Source organism: Monodelphis domestica, chromosome 6, assembly GCF_027887165.1.
Source record: "Monodelphis domestica isolate mMonDom1 chromosome 6, mMonDom1.pri, whole genome shotgun sequence".
Lineage (NCBI taxonomy): Eukaryota > Metazoa > Chordata > Mammalia > Didelphimorphia > Didelphidae > Monodelphis > Monodelphis domestica.
The window spans coordinates 6,967,368-6,981,625 of NC_077232.1; the positions used below are offsets into that span (position 1 = coordinate 6,967,368).

Sequence of the window (14,258 nt, forward strand, 5' to 3'; positions counted from 1 at the left end):
AAAAAGAACCTACGTGTACAAAAATATTTGTAGCAGCTCTTTTTGTGGTGGCAAAAAATTGGAACCAGAAAGGATGTCTATTAATCAGAAAGGGCTGAACAAGTTGTGGTATGTGATTGTAATGGAATGTAATTGTGCCATAAGAAATAATGAACAAGATGATCTAAAAAAAACCCCAAACCTGGAAAGACTTTATGAAGTCATGCAAAGTGAAGTAAGCAGAACCAGAACACCAAACACAGTAATAGCAATACTGTACAGTGATTGACTGTGAATGACTCAACTATTCTCAGCAATGTCAGGATCCAGGACAACTCCAAGAGACTCACGATGTAAAAGGTTCTCCACTGCTATAGAAGGAACTGACAGAACGCAGATTCTTCACTTTGTTTCCTCCGTGAATTTTTCTCGACTGTAAGCATTGTTTGTCTTCTTTCACAATGCGACAAACATGGGAATATGTATTGAATAATAACCCATCTACAACCTATATCATATTATCTGCTGTCTTGGGGTGAAGGGAGGGAAGGAGTGACAGGGAAGGAACATGGATCACAAAATGTCAGAAAGCAAATATTAAACATTACAGCGACATATAATCTGAAGAAGTTAAAATTTCTTGGAAAAAAGGCACATGCAGTCACATGAGAGAGTCGACTGAAAGGGAGAAGCCGGGACTAAGCAAAGTTACTAGTAGCAGTGAGTAGACTGCCTCGACCCCACCAGGGACAGAAGGAGCAAAGCTGGCATCAGAACCATGGGGACAACAGCTGAAAGGAAAAACCCAAACTGATGAAGTTGAGCTGTGGCAGGGGTAGATCACTGAACCCCTGCAAACACTGGGAAGTGGGGAGCTCAGAATGGAGCTGCTAGTTACAACCACCTCTTCAAAAGCTGGGGGAAGTTCAGAAAGGTTCCCTCTTTCTCTACTTTCCCTACCCTAAGCCTGCCTAGTAACCAGTTCTGTGACTTATTCTTCATATTGCTCTTGCCTGAGCCCTTCCTCTATCCTGATTTTGCCTGAGATATAATGCTGCTAGAGGTCAGCTGGAAACACATCAAGTCTAAATGAGGGCAGAGAGCCAAATCTCTCTGCATGTTAGGAATTTTCTTAACTGGGGGCTCTAAGCAGCTGTATTGGTATGAGTAATTTTCGGTCTGATATAAACTCCATAACATTGCAGAGAAGGGGACCACATGCTCCTGAGGGCTCTTCTGCTGTCCCTAAATGAAAAGAGAGCTAATTGCTATAACAAGGCTTGGCTGGTTAATAATAGCTAACATTTACGTGGATTTCGAGGTTTGCAAATATGATCTCACAACAACCCTGGAAGGGAGATGCTACTATTATTGCCATTTTTACTGACAAGAAACTGAAGCAAACAGGAGTTAAGTGACTTGTCCAGGCAAATCACACATGTAGTAAATATGTGAGGCTGGACTTGGGTCTTCCTGATGACAGGAGTCTATCCTCTGGGTCACCTGGTGGCTTCTCCAGAGAGAAGGGCAGCACTGGAAGAAAAGATCACCCACTTTAGGAGAGGAGGAGAACTGGGAAGGAGCAGAAGGGAATGAATTGATTCCAAAGCCCTATCTACTGGTGTAAGAAATGAAAGTCCCTTAAAAAAAGAAAGAAAAGAAAGTCTTTGCCCTCAAGTTGCCTCTAGTCTGTCTATAACAGGGAGGTAGATGAGCCCAAACAAAACCCATACAAAGGGACCACGAGGCAATTTTGAGGTTCCTCCTGGGAGGGAGAAATCAGGGAAGGGCACCCATGGGAGGCGGAGCTTAGTACGTGATTAGAGGAAAATTCAGAATTCTTTTTCTTTTGACAACTGACAAAAGGGAGTTTACTTGGCTTGACAGCAGGGGAAGGTGTTCAAAGCAGGGAAAGGATATTGGCACAGGAGGCAGCACAGATTTAACTGGGAACAGCTTCCATGCTTCTGGGCTGTCCATGATGATCTTGAGGCCATTAGTCTGAGGGAGGAGTCGCTGGCTCTTCCTTTTTGGGACCTAGATCACTAGGTGACATCCGTGCTCCCAGTCTCTAGGATCCTGAGCCAGTGAATTGTCAGGGATGTAGGAACACTCAGAATCCTAAGAGTTTAGAAAAAGAGGGCATAACAGGCAGAGGGAACAACTTGGGAGAAGGTGGCGAGGTGGGATATGAATGTCGTCTATAAGGAACAGCAAGAAAGGCTTGTGGCTCTCCATCCTATGCTCCTATGTGCAGTAATAGCTAACATTTTTATTGTCAGTAATTTTATCGTCAATATTAGTTATTAAAGGTTTTAAAAGCATTTTACACACGCGATCCCATTTGATTACCATCATTTTATAAATGAGGAAATTTTGTTTAGGGTACATCAATCTGGGAGGACCTCAAGAAGGAAGTGGCTTTTAGAAGCGAGAACAGGAATTGTAAACGCAGGGGGGAGCCCAAGTGTCGCTGCAATGTTTTCTGCTGACTCCACACCACAGGATGGCGCTGCAACATGACGTAGCCTCTGCCTCAGAGCTAGAAACTGAAGTGAAACTACACCGCCCAGCATGCTCTGAGGGCTGTTAGGCCCGCTTGCTCATAGCTGTTCTTACAATCGCCTTGCGCGTTCTGTAGAATGGGGAGGTTTTCTTCCTCTTTCCTTATCTGTGGATGGCGGACGGAAGACGGAAAATCCTAACCTTTTGGCACTATCTCCAGGCCTGCCTGCTCTCGTCTTTCCTTCTACCCTCTTTCGTCTCTGGTTAAAAGGGAAGTCTCCAAGGCGCTCCGCGAGGACCTGTGACCTCTGACCCAATATGGCGGCGCCCATGTTTAGGTAGTGGTCGCAGTGAGGCAGAGCGGGTTAGTCGGAGCTGCGCTCCTACTGCCCTCTTCTCTCCTGCTCACCCACCCCGCAGCCCGCAACATGTCGAAGCTCAACCGGGCTGCGCGCTCCATTCGGAAGTTCGAGGGGAGTGGCGTCATCCGGACCATCGTGCGCGCAGGACAAGCCATGCCCGGGCCCCCACTGGGACCCGTCCTAGGCCAGGTACGAGAGTGAGCCGGGGCTCTAGGTGCGCGCGCGCGTGAGAGTGCTGCATATGCTCCGAGGGGAGCGCGCGGGGGTGTCGGTATTGCGCATGCGTAGCCGGGGCGCGCGCCCGCTCTCTCCCCTCGACGTCAGCTAGGTCGATGAAGGAAGGCGAATGGGGTTGTGGGTTCGAGTACTACTCCCTCGGGCGTGTATAAAATGTTTCTCCTTGGCGTGTCATTTAATGATAATAATAGTAATAATAAGGATAAAACAGTGGGCAGCCACCTAGCACTTTAAGACATTATCTCAGTTGATACTCAGCATACCGCCAGGGGCAGGTGTTGAACTCATTTTGCAGACTGGCAAATTGAAGCCCCAAGAAAAATGCTTTCCCGAAGGTCACACATCTAGGAATCCTTCGAGCTGGGATTCGCACCAAGGGCCCACACAGGCCGGCCTTTGGGCTTGTCATCTCCATATGAAAAATAGGGGGCCCTGGGAGGCATCAAGAGCCCCAGAATCCCAGGCCTGGAGCTGGAAGGGACCTCAGAGACTTGGGGCCCCTCCTTGTGTTAATAGGAAGTTAGAAACTGAAGCCAAGGCGTCAGGGCCCACCCTTGGTCCCGCTAGCTTGGAGGTGATCCTGTGATGCCAGTGGGCCACAAGCTGTGGCAGGCTGGGATGAGGAGCTGGGAATGGTTGGGGTCTGCCATCCAGAGAGCCAGCTGAGCCCGAGGAGGAGGGACAGTCTGATGGCAGAGGATGGAGTACCAGTTGGTATTCTTAGAGCCCTGGGGGGCCCTAAGTGCTTTCCTAGGGTGTCCCCCCCCCAAACGAAGCACCTGTCACTGCCCCCTGGAGCCCCTGCATCCAGCCCTTGGGAGCATTCAGGGCGGGGGCACCCCTGCCTCTCTTAGCTGAGTCGTCCCCCTCCACACTCACGCCTCCCTTCTTCCTGGGCAGAAAGGCCTCGCCATCAGCCAGTTCTGTAAGGAGTTCAATGAGAAGACAAAGGACATCAAAGAGGGGATCCCCCTGCCTACCAAGATCATCGTGAAGGTGCGCAGGGCCCCGATCCCCCCCTTCCTGGGGAGTCAGCTTGGGTGGGTGCCAGAGAAGGCCGGCTCGCCTCTTGTCCCACCTCCGACCCTCCTCCTCCACTGAAAGGCGTCCTGCCTCGGCCCGCCTCTCCCCTGCCCTCATCTTCCTTCCGGGCCCTCCCACACGGATCCGTCCAGCCCTAAAGCCCTTCTTGAGCACGTGGTCGGGGCCTCTGGCTCCCTGGACGCCCTCCCCTTGGAGCCAACTCAGCATCTGCCTGGGCGCCCTTCTCTCCCCTTCCAGCCCGATAGGACGTTTGAGCTCCAGATTAGTCAGCCCACAATTTCCTACTTCCTGAAGGCGGCGGCCGGGATCGAAAAGGGAGCCAGGCAAACAGGTGACTGGCCAGGCTGGGTGAGGGCTGGAGGGAAGGCGGCAGGGACTGGTGACAGCTGAGGCATCTTCGTCCCTGTTAGGGCACGAGGTGGCCGGCCTGATCTCCGTGAAGCACGTGTACGAGATTGCCCAAGTGAAGGCTCAGGACAAAGCCTTCGCTTTTCAGGACGTCCCCCTGTCTTCGGTGGTCCGGTCCGTCCTTGGGAGTGCCCGCTCGCTGGGCATCCGAGTGGTGAAGGAGTGAGTGTTCAGGGGAGCAGGGAGCACCCCGGGGTGAGCCTCTGTCCGGGTCCTTAGGGAGGGGCGAAGCCCGATCCCGGACTGTGTCTGGAAACGGGGCATCTCTGGGTGGGCAGGAAGTGGCTTGGGCTGGGGTCTGAGGTCAGGCTTCTTGGGGTTCTGACCTTGCTTGCCCCCCGCAGCCTCAGTGCAGAGCAGCTGGCCACCTTTCAGGAGGAGCGGGCCCAGTTCCTGGCTGCCCAGGCCCAAGCAGACGCCGAAGCCGCTGCAGAGATGGCGGCCAAGAAGTGAACCTTCCTCAGCTCCCCCGCATCGCAAGGGTCAAAGCTGGGGGTGCACCGAGGGCCTTACCTTGTTTGTATCATATCAGACTGTCATTTAAAGGGGCAAAAACCCCAATAAAGATTATGCCACGTATTACCTGGGCTGATGGGGAAAAGGCAGGGAGATGGACAGGGTGCAGGGTAGAAAAGGGCCCTGGAGGTGGAGTCAGAATGGCTTCCAAGCTGGAAAGGACCCCCGCAGCCATCCTGGACCAGTTGTGCCCCTCAGGACTCATTTACCCTCTTCTCTAAGACTCCCACTGAGGAAGAACCAGTTGAAAAAAATAGGGAAAGAATATTGGTTCTGGAGACAGGATTTGGGTTCAAATCCCACCCCTTGTGATTTCTCCCTGTGTGACTTTGGGTAAATCACCTCCCAGTTGGGCCTCAGATTCATCTTCTCAGTCCCAGCTAGGTGGTAGCGTGGATAGAATTCTGGGCCTGGAGCCAGGAAGACTCCTCTTGCTGAGTTCAAATCTGGCCCCAGATTGTGTGACTAATTGTGTGGATGCTTCACCCCGCTTGCCTCAGTTTCCTCATCTGTAAATGAGCCAGAGAAGGAAATGGCCAACAAAAGTGTCTCAGTGCTGGGACCCCGGCTAGGTAGACCTGGAGGGGATGCTGGGTCAAGAAGGGCCACCTACATTCTGAAGCCAGGTTGGATGCCATGTTCCAAGACGTGCCCTGGCTTGGATGGGCCCCTCCATCCTTGCCAGCACGGACCCCTGGTCCTCTGGTAGAGCAGGCGGGAATGCCGTGAGTGGGTGGAGGCTCAAGCTCAGGGACTCTCTCCAGTAGGTAGCAGAGAGATATTTGTGAGGAGGACAAGAACCCATTCTGTGACTGAGGCAGCTCAGGCTGGCATCTGGGAATGAGGTGCCTCCCCCTCCCCCCCCCCAACTTGGGAGGAGGAACAAGCAGCGGCGTGTCGGGCTGGAAAGGAGGGGGCAGGAAATCTTTGCTTTCCGAAGTCTTATTGGCGAGCCTCCGAGTCTTAAAGGCCCCAGCCCTGCTCTTCCGTTAGGACTTCAGGGGCCTTCTGAGGCTGCAGGCCTTGGCACGCAGGGCTTCGGGAAGAATGACCGGCTGGAATCTGGGGTGCTCGGGGCCGGAATGTGCTGACTGTGAAAGAGCCCCCCCACCCCGCTTCCTTCCCTCTAGACTGGTCGCCTTCAGAGCGGGGCTGAGCCTGCGGGCTCTTTCTCTTGACTTCTCATTCGTCGAGCTTCGTCAGATCTACCTGAGAAGTTCACAGCCTCCACCAGCCCGTGTTCATCCTCCCGCACGCCAAAGGGAAAGGGAGACTTGCTCAGCATAGGGACATGCCAAGGCAAGGCTCTTGGGCCTGCGTTAGGGGAGGGGCTTCTGGGACCCAGGACTAGATGGCCAGCTTTGGGTGGAGCCAGGAGGAGGGAGAAGCTCGGACCCAAAGCCTTTAGCTCTCACTGTCTGGCCTCATTCTCCTGGGGACAAATGAGGCTTAGGCCTCCTTGAGAACTCCCACGATCTCGACATCTGCCCCTCCATCACCCCTTTGGGGAAAGGAAGTGGCTGGCATGAGCCCCAGACCCAGAGCCGGCAGCCCTCGGACCCTGGGCCAGAGCTCTTCCCAGGCAGGTTGTGGCTTCTGATCCCCCACCAAGGGTCCGCTCGCCTACCCCCAGCCCTCTTCTGTCTACATCAGCCAACCACACCAGGCTACAAAAAAGGCGAACCGGACTTTATTATAAAGTTGGTTACAAAGTCAACACAGCACCACAAGTTTCACTGCATGGAGGCCCGGGGGCCGACACAGCAGCCAGGTGATCCCTGCCTGCTTGTGTGTAGACACACACACTCACACGCGCGCTCACTCACTCTCACACTCATACACACACACATGGCGTGACGACAGATCTGTCTTCCTTCATGGGAAAGAAATGATAGAGTCGCTTCACGCCCCCCACCCCAGGCGCAGGGCGCAAAAGTCACAGGAAAAGCCGCTGCAGGCGGCGTTCAGAGGAATTGAAATCCTGTTACTGGAGTGTAGACAATTCTACGTGAGTGTCAAGAGCCCCCATGGGGCACTGGCTAGTCCAGGGCCTGCCTTTTCCCCCACAGAAGCCCAGGGACCCCTATGGCCCCTGGGAGTGGAGAATTCCCCCCAGGCCCCTTGGACAGCATGGAAGGGAAGCTGTGACTCCCCCATTCTCTGTATGGAATCCCAACTCACTACGAGTGAATACAGATTGAGATGGAAACTAGGATTGCTCAAAGTCTCTTGATTCTAAAAATAATTCCCCTTCCACTTCTCCCCACCACCCTTCCTCCCCCCTTCCCATCCTTCAGGGTGGGAGGGATCAGACACATCCCCTCCGAGTCCCCGAGGATCCCACGAAAGTTCCCGGGGTGGTGGAGCACATCTCCACTCCATGATGACAATATGTCATACTCAACAGCGTTAAGTCACAGACTTATTCAGAACGTTGGTTCCCCTCCACTTCCATCTGAGGAAAGAGAAAAGAGAAGGGAGCAGAGTTAGAGAAGCCTGGGCAAAGCCACACCACGGGTCCCTCCTCTCCAGGCGGGGTTCTGGAAAAGGGTCTGAGCTAGCAAGGCTGAGACGGAGTGGGGAAATGGGGCAGATCCTATCCTGCTGTCTGCTCCTCCAGGTTATAAGTCAGCCTTTTCTTTCTCTCTTTTTCCTGATGGAAAAAATACTGGATTGAGTTAGGAGACCCGCCAGCACTTCTACTCTCAATCCCAGGACTATTGAGTGCTGTTAGTGCGGGACAAGGCACCAACTCTCAGTTTCCCCATCTGTGGACCAGATTCTTCCCTCCCTCTTAAGTGCTTCTGAGGCCAATGGATGGGCTGCCATTATTTATGTCATGCTCACCATCATGGAAGCTGTCTTGAACATGACTCTGGAGTTGATACAACTCATCGCTACTTCCATCATAGGGGAACGCTGAGACACCTGTCTCAAAGTCGGTTTCATATGCGGCCAGGTCCTCCAGGAAGCTGTGATCTTCTGGGGACAGGTCGGTGCAGGGCGACGGGGCCCCCCCTGGGCCTGAAGTCTCAGGACCCCCTGGTCCCCACTCCCCCTGGGGGGTTGGGGTGGAGAGGCCCATGAAGATGTCTTCCACAGACTTCTCTTCCAGGAAATGGTCCTCTGGAGCATCCAAGAATGCCAACTCCTGGCTTTTCCAGGATTTAAGGTCTAGGCTGAATATAGGGGGACCAGCCCCCGGGAAGGACAGGCTTTGGCCCAGGGGTTCAAGCCCCTCGGCTCCGGGCTCTGCTGGGAAAGGGCAATCCATGCCCTGGGCCAGCTGGCTGATCTGCTGGATAAGTCTGTCTATCTCACTTTTCTCCTTTTCTGAGTAATGGAAGAAACTCTGTTTGACTGGAGAGGCCTCTGGGGTAAGCAAGCCATCAGGCACCAGGGGCACGTCCACAGATAGTGGCCCCCGGAGCTGGGCCAGAGCCAAGAGAGTACAGTCCCCATTACCAGGACTGTTAGGACTGGGGGGCAACTTCTCATAGAGAAAACTGCAGCCATCTTGGGGGAAGTAAGGTTTGGTGGGGTTAGGGCTCAGTTGGTCTGGGAAGGTTCGGCTGGGGCTGGCCAGCTGAGCTTGGAAAGCTGTGCTTGGTGGGGTCAGTTGTTCTTGGACAGGGCTGGCCAACTGCTCCTGGAAGGTGGCAGTGTTGGACATCAACTGGTCTTGGAAAGTTGTGGCACAGGGAGTCAGCTGGTCTTCATAGGGCTGGGCTGTGGTATCAGTCAACTGGCCTTGGATGGGGCTGGTCAGCTCAGGAAAAGTGGCACTGCTGGGGGTCAGCTGGTCAGGGAAGATGGCAGTACTGGGAGTCAGCTGCTCGTGGATGGAGCCAGAAGAGGTGGAAATATGGGTTTGGAAGGGCTCTTGGAGGCTGAAGAGGAAGGCACAGCCCCCTGGCTGGTGAGGTGTGTATGGTGGGGTGCACACAAAATCTTTGCACAGATCTCCTTGGAAGGTAGACTCGGGGCCTGTTGGGAATGCCAAATAATTAAAGTCCAATTCCTTGGGAGGCTGAGGCAGCTGCTGTGCAGAAGAAATGGATGCCAGTTCTGGGCCCGTGGGGAAGTTTGTGCTTCTGGGACCCCCCACAGCTGAGGTGAAAGTCGGGTCAGGGCTTGTGCACTGGGCTGGGGAGAGGAGGCTTTCTGAGAAGGTGCTTGGTGCCGTTGAGGTGCCCAGAACATAAGCCAAATGGGCATCTTCAGAACTGAGCTGCTGGCGAAGGCACCAGGCTTCCGAGTCACTAGGTAGGAAGAAGAGAGGAATTGGGATGAGAAGCCTGATTTCTTTTCCCAAGAACCCAAGCAACTCTTTATCCAGTGCCCATCCTGAATCTTGAACTTCAGCTCACCTGATTGGGTAGTTGTTGGCAGTGATGGGGCCATCTGAACCCTCAGGATGCATCAGGGAGTATACCCATACCCAGCCTCCAGCCTTGGCCTGCAGTCTCACAACCATTTCTGCCTGAGCATCTCCACTGTCGGCCACTAAAGAAAAAGAAGAATTGGAGGATTAACCCAGTGCCCACTAGCCACCACCACTTCCCCAGCCCTAAAAGCCCACCTCTTACCTGATATAATTTAACCCTAGTCCTGACTTCTCTGCTACCTACCTGACCCAGGGGGTTGTACTCAACTCCCTTCCCTACATGCTCTGTCCCTGGAAGTCTAACCCTGATGTCACCTTCATCTCAATCCTAGCCAAAACCTATCTGTGTATAGATTCGTGATATCATAGATTTAGAGCCAGCAGGGACCTTGGCCATCATCTAATCAAATCCTCATTTTTCAGATGAGGAAACTGAGGCCCAGAAAGGTCACCTGACTTGCCAAGTTCAGTTTTTGACCTTGGAGCTAAAGTCCCATCTTCTGATTCCAAATCAAGCATTCTCTTCACTGCACCATGTTGCCTTTCTTTGAAGGCTTTCATCCTAAGGCACATCAGTACCACTGACCTTTTCCTCCCCACTCTGGCCTAGCTCCTCCCCAGATTAGTCCTGATTCTGCATCCCTCCTATCTCTGCTCCTGCCCCATGGATGCACTGGGACACTCACGCAGGCGGTAGTGCTGGGCCGAAGCGTGGGCCAGGTCCTCAGGGTGCAGAAGTCCATACCATGATTTACAGACCAGCTCGCTGCGCTCAAAGCCCAGGTAGACTAGGACACTAGGAGGGGCGAAGGCAGGAGGTCAGCTTTCTGCTCTCCCATCCTGATACCCAAGCATCCTGCACCCCTGAATCCCAGCTCATGCCCTCCCAGACACCAACTCCTTTGGCTACATCCCAGCCCAACTATTCCTTCAAGCCCCTGGCTCTCCCATGATTCTTGGAAGCCAAATGTGCCATCCCTGGAAGCAGAAGCTCTGCCTTCCTCCTCATGATCCAGGCACCCAAGCTCACCTCTCGGAGACATCCAGCAGGGCTAGGTCCTTGGCATGACGGCTCTGAAACACAGCCAAGAAGATGGAGGCCACTCCAGGGCCAGATGCTGGCCCAGGGCGGGCTCGGGCATCAAGTGGAGCACAGAAGGCTGTGAAGACGGGATTGCCTGCCCAGTAGGCTCCAGGCGGGTGAGGGTGGAAGCGGCCTCGGATGAGCACCAGCTTGTTGCCTGCACTCTGGCGCCTCAGGGACTTGGAAGTATTGAATCGGCATCGGAAAAGTCGATCTGAGGGGAGAGAAAAGGGAGTCAGTGAGAGGAAGACTAGGAAAGAAGGCTTGGCCAATGGAGGAGAAGGCAAAGAAAAGGGGAGGAAGCAAAGTACTCACCAGTGTCAGGCACGGAGGGCAGAGCCAGCTGCTGACGGACAGTGAGGTGGTCAGCAGGGTCAATAATATCATAGATGCTGTCACCCTGGGCAACCAGATCCACCTGTGGAGGAGGAAGAGGTGGAAAGAAAGAGGACTATCAGTGAATGGAAGCCAAACCCCACTATTCACAACATCCACTCTGTGCATTTGGTAGCCTCAGCCCCTCAGTGGTGACCCTAGGCTACTTTGGTTTCCTAGTCCCTTAAACCCTGATTTGTAACATTGTCAGGTCCCATGGGATACAGTCACCAAACAGACAATCCCAGGATGGAGTAGGAGCACAGAGCTGCAAGAGACCTGCAGATCCAAGCCCCATGGCACAGGTGTGGCAATGACTCAGGGAGGGGAAGTCATTTATGTACTGACAGTCACAGCATTAACTATGTAACTGGCTACACTGAGGACCTGGGATTAGCCCCTGGCTTCTGGATCCAAGCCCCTTGTTCTCTCAACTACATTATTCTATTTTCTAACTAGGAGAGAGAGAGACACGGAGAGAGTTTTCCAGGATCCTCAGAAAACCTCTGAATAGTCAAATTGAACTTTCAGTTGTTTTCATGCCCCAGCTGTGATAAGAATCCTCTAGGATGGGAAAAGCTTCTCTGGTTGGGTCTACCTGTGCCCTGGTCAATTCCCTTCACAACAAGACACTCACCATGGAATGGCCCAAGTGCTCGCTCACGCTATCGGACAGATAGAGAAGCTTTCCCTCAGCTGTAAACATGAGCAGGAATCCCGGCAGCGCCGCCACGATATCTTCCAGCTCCTGCGCTGAAAGCAGCCCAGCTGGGCCAGTCAGAGGGGCGCCTGCTGGGAGAGAGAAGGAGGGTGAGTCAGGAGGGAAGGGAAGAGACGCTCCAGGAGCCTGGAGACAGGAATAGAGAATGGTATATTGGAGGGAGAGGCGAGGAGTTGATCTTCAGGAATCCAAGGGATCCCAGTGGATCAGCCCCAGGAGTAGCGCCCACCTGTTGACCCCACTCCCCGATCTCTCCTGGCTGGGGAACCTGTTGATCGAATTCTGTGCCGCCCTAGCTGGGGAGAGTACACTCAGACCACAGGGAGGTTCAGAACCATGGACAGCAGCGTCCGCCGCTAAGGCTCCTCAGGTTCAGCACCAGCGATCCCCGAAGACTAATGCTCGGACGGCAGCGTCAGAACCTCGGACAGAGCCTCAGGTTCCAGGCAGCTCTATCTCACTTCCCTACGCTTCCCTGCACTTTCCTGCGAACGGGATGCGCCCTTTTGGACTGGAGACTATTGCACTCGTGTAGCTTCCCAGTCCAGCGTGCCGACACTAAGCTAAGCAACCTAAGGTCTCGGGGAGCAAAGGAGGAAAGCCTGGCACTTCTGGGTCGCTTCCCTGTGGGCTCCTAGGGTCTCCCAACCTGGTATCCTCCTAGCCCCGGACTCCCATCAAGGTCTCCGTCAGCCCAGTCCCGCTCACCTCCGGCAAAGAAGACGCCCTTGCGGGTGTAGATGCAGGCTAGCGACATGATGTGCAGGTAAGACAGCCGCACCTTGTCCGCTTCGGCCAGTGGAAGGAGCTCCTTGAGGCTCCGGATCTCCGCGTTGATCTGGTCCCGCCGCGCCTTGGAGGCGCCCTTGGTGGAGCGGTACATGGCTGTTGGCGGCGGAGCTCGCGCCCGGGCGCCCTGGACACCTGGGTACCCGCCCCGACGCGCCTTCTTCGGCTTCTTCCTCCTCTCTCTCCCCCGTCTCTCTCGGTCTCTCTTTCTCTCTCTCTGTCTTTCTCTCTCTCCCTCTCTCGGGCTCCGATTGGCAGCTCTGCCCCCCTCGCCCGCCTCGCTTCGCTTTATATAGCCCCAGCCGGGCGTGGGGGGCCCGATTCAGGGACGGGGAGGGGGGCGGGGGGAGCTGGGGGCCGGGCCAAGCGAGCTGCACGGGGAGCCGCCGGCTGGGGGGGCCCCCGCTCCTCCTCCCTCCCCAGCCTCCGACGTCATCCGCATGACGTAGAACCAGAGAGGGAGGGGGAACTGCGGGAGGGGTGGTGCAGGGGGAAAAGAGAAGCAAAGGAGGGGGCCGAGGCTGGAGGGGATGGAGCCAAGGCGCAGCGCAGCCGTGCAAGAGAAAAATCAGGGGTTCTAGAGTGCAGGGGCCTGCGGAAAGCTGGAGAAGGGCCTTTTGGCAGTAGGGAAGAGTAGTGATCCCCCTTCAGCCCCCTTTCCTTCCCCCCAACCCAGTATCCGATTCTGATCTCGTGTCTCCAGCCCAGGGTTCGAGAGCTCTGTGCCTTGTGGTCTAGGGTCTTGCCTCCTTTTAGTCTGCGCAGCGGCCCCGCAGCCCCTGCATCCCCAAATATCCCCCCGGGAGGGGAAGGGGATGGGGGGAGGCGATGTGAGGAAGACTTGGTTGGCCCGAGCAGGATTTCCCACGGGCTCTCTAGTGCCCCCTGGAGGCCTTTTTTTCAAAGTCCCTGTCCCTCTTTCCCTGGGCCCGTCCGGTGGGAGTCCTAGACTGACTAATGGTCTGAAGGGGGATGTTTCTCTTCGCATCTCCCTCTCTCGGGTCTTTTTCTCCGGCTCCCCAATACAGGGGGTCCTCAGGCCGAGGGGCGTACGAGAGAAGTCCCGGGGGTATGGAGGGGAGGTGGCAACTAAGATTCAAAGAAAGAACCCTTCGAGGTTTAGAACTGGGACCCAGGTATCCCTGCGCCCCGCCGGGGCCGGCTCCTCTTCCTCCACCCAAAGGGATCCCCTCCTCTCCCCTCCCCCAGCCTTAGTTTTGGCTTCTCTGCGTCCTTCTCCCTTCCAGCACCCTCCCCTTGCCTCACTGGGCCGGGGGCGGGGGGCGGGGGCGGGGCCAGGGGAATCCCAACTCCATATTAGGGCAGGAAACCTCCTGGCGCGGCCGGCGGGGCGGGGCCTCTGTGCTTCAGCTCTCTGCTTTTAAAGGCTCCCCCGCCCCCTTTCCCCAGCCGCTGGGCCTCTGGGGGCGAGGCGCTAGAGAAAGAGCCCGCATTCTCCCTGGGTGCCCTCTCCGGCTCTCAGCTTGTCCCACTACTCTCTGTCTGTCTGTCCGGCTGTCCTCCGTCCCTCCCCTCACTCTCAGCCTTTTCCCAACTCTGTCTTTCAGTCTCCAAATCTCTCCTTGTATCTTTCCCTCGGCCTCTTTGGGTTTCTGGGTCTCTGTCTGCCTTTGCCTTCCATTTCCTTCTGAAGCCCCCCCCCCCCTTAAAAGTATGTCTCGGTCTCATGAGAGATAACATTCTCTTTCTCCTTTCTGTCTTTTTTGCCTCTGTTTCTCTCTTTTACTTGGTATCTCTGTCACATTCTGTCTCTTTTCTGAAGCTCTTTATCTCTTTTGCTCTCTCTTTCTATTTGTTTGAGTCTCTAGCTCTGCCTCACTCTATTTCTTG

General features: G+C 54.8%; 2 protein-coding genes across 2 annotated transcripts; one reads left to right on the plus strand and one right to left on the minus strand.

Moving 5' to 3' along the window:
• Positions 1–2,575: 2,575 nt before the first annotated feature.
• MRPL11 (mitochondrial ribosomal protein L11) lies at positions 2,576–5,114 on the plus strand. The gene is made up of 5 exons (XM_001365123.4): positions 2,576–3,035; positions 3,984–4,079; positions 4,365–4,458; positions 4,538–4,697; positions 4,880–5,114. Exons 1-5 carry the CDS (start codon positions 2,913–2,915, stop codon positions 4,986–4,988), a joined length of 582 nt encoding a protein of 193 aa, XP_001365160.1. The 5' UTR covers positions 2,576–2,912; the 3' UTR covers positions 4,989–5,114.
• Positions 5,115–6,725: 1,611 nt separating this feature from the next.
• Positions 6,726–12,657, minus strand: NPAS4 (neuronal PAS domain protein 4). The gene is made up of 8 exons (XM_056801290.1): positions 12,327–12,657; positions 11,535–11,686; positions 10,838–10,940; positions 10,469–10,736; positions 10,125–10,234; positions 9,422–9,557; positions 7,899–9,313; positions 6,726–7,506 (listed from the first exon to the last, which is right to left on the minus strand). The coding sequence occupies exons 1-8, from the start codon at positions 12,499–12,501 to the stop codon at positions 7,478–7,480; spliced, it is 2,388 nt and encodes a 795-aa protein (XP_056657268.1). The 5' UTR covers positions 12,502–12,657; the 3' UTR covers positions 6,726–7,477.
• Positions 12,658–14,258: the final 1,601 nt, after the last annotated feature.

Bases quoted from the DNA above. Each gene is read 5' to 3' on its own strand.
- MRPL11 (XM_001365123.4), top strand. From the start codon at position 2,913: ATGTCGAAGCTCAACCGGGCTGCGCGCTCCATTCGGAAGTTCGAGGGG. The intron at 3,036-3,983 runs GTACGAGAGTGA...CTTCCTGGGCAG, and splicing joins TGGGACCCGTCCTAGGCCAG to AAAGGCCTCGCCATCAGCCA. The intron at 4,459-4,537 runs GTGACTGGCCAG...CGTCCCTGTTAG, and splicing joins AAAGGGAGCCAGGCAAACAG to GGCACGAGGTGGCCGGCCTG.
- NPAS4 (XM_056801290.1), bottom strand. From the start codon at position 12,501: ATGTACCGCTCCACCAAGGGCGCCTCCAAGGCGCGGCGGGACCAGATC. The intron at 10,235-10,468 runs GTGAGCTTGGGT...CGCCCCTCCTAG, and splicing joins CTGCTGGATGTCTCCGAGAG to TGTCCTAGTCTACCTGGGCT. The intron at 9,314-9,421 runs GTGAGCTGAAGT...CTTCCTACCTAG, and splicing joins GCCAACAACTACCCAATCAG to TGACTCGGAAGCCTGGTGCC.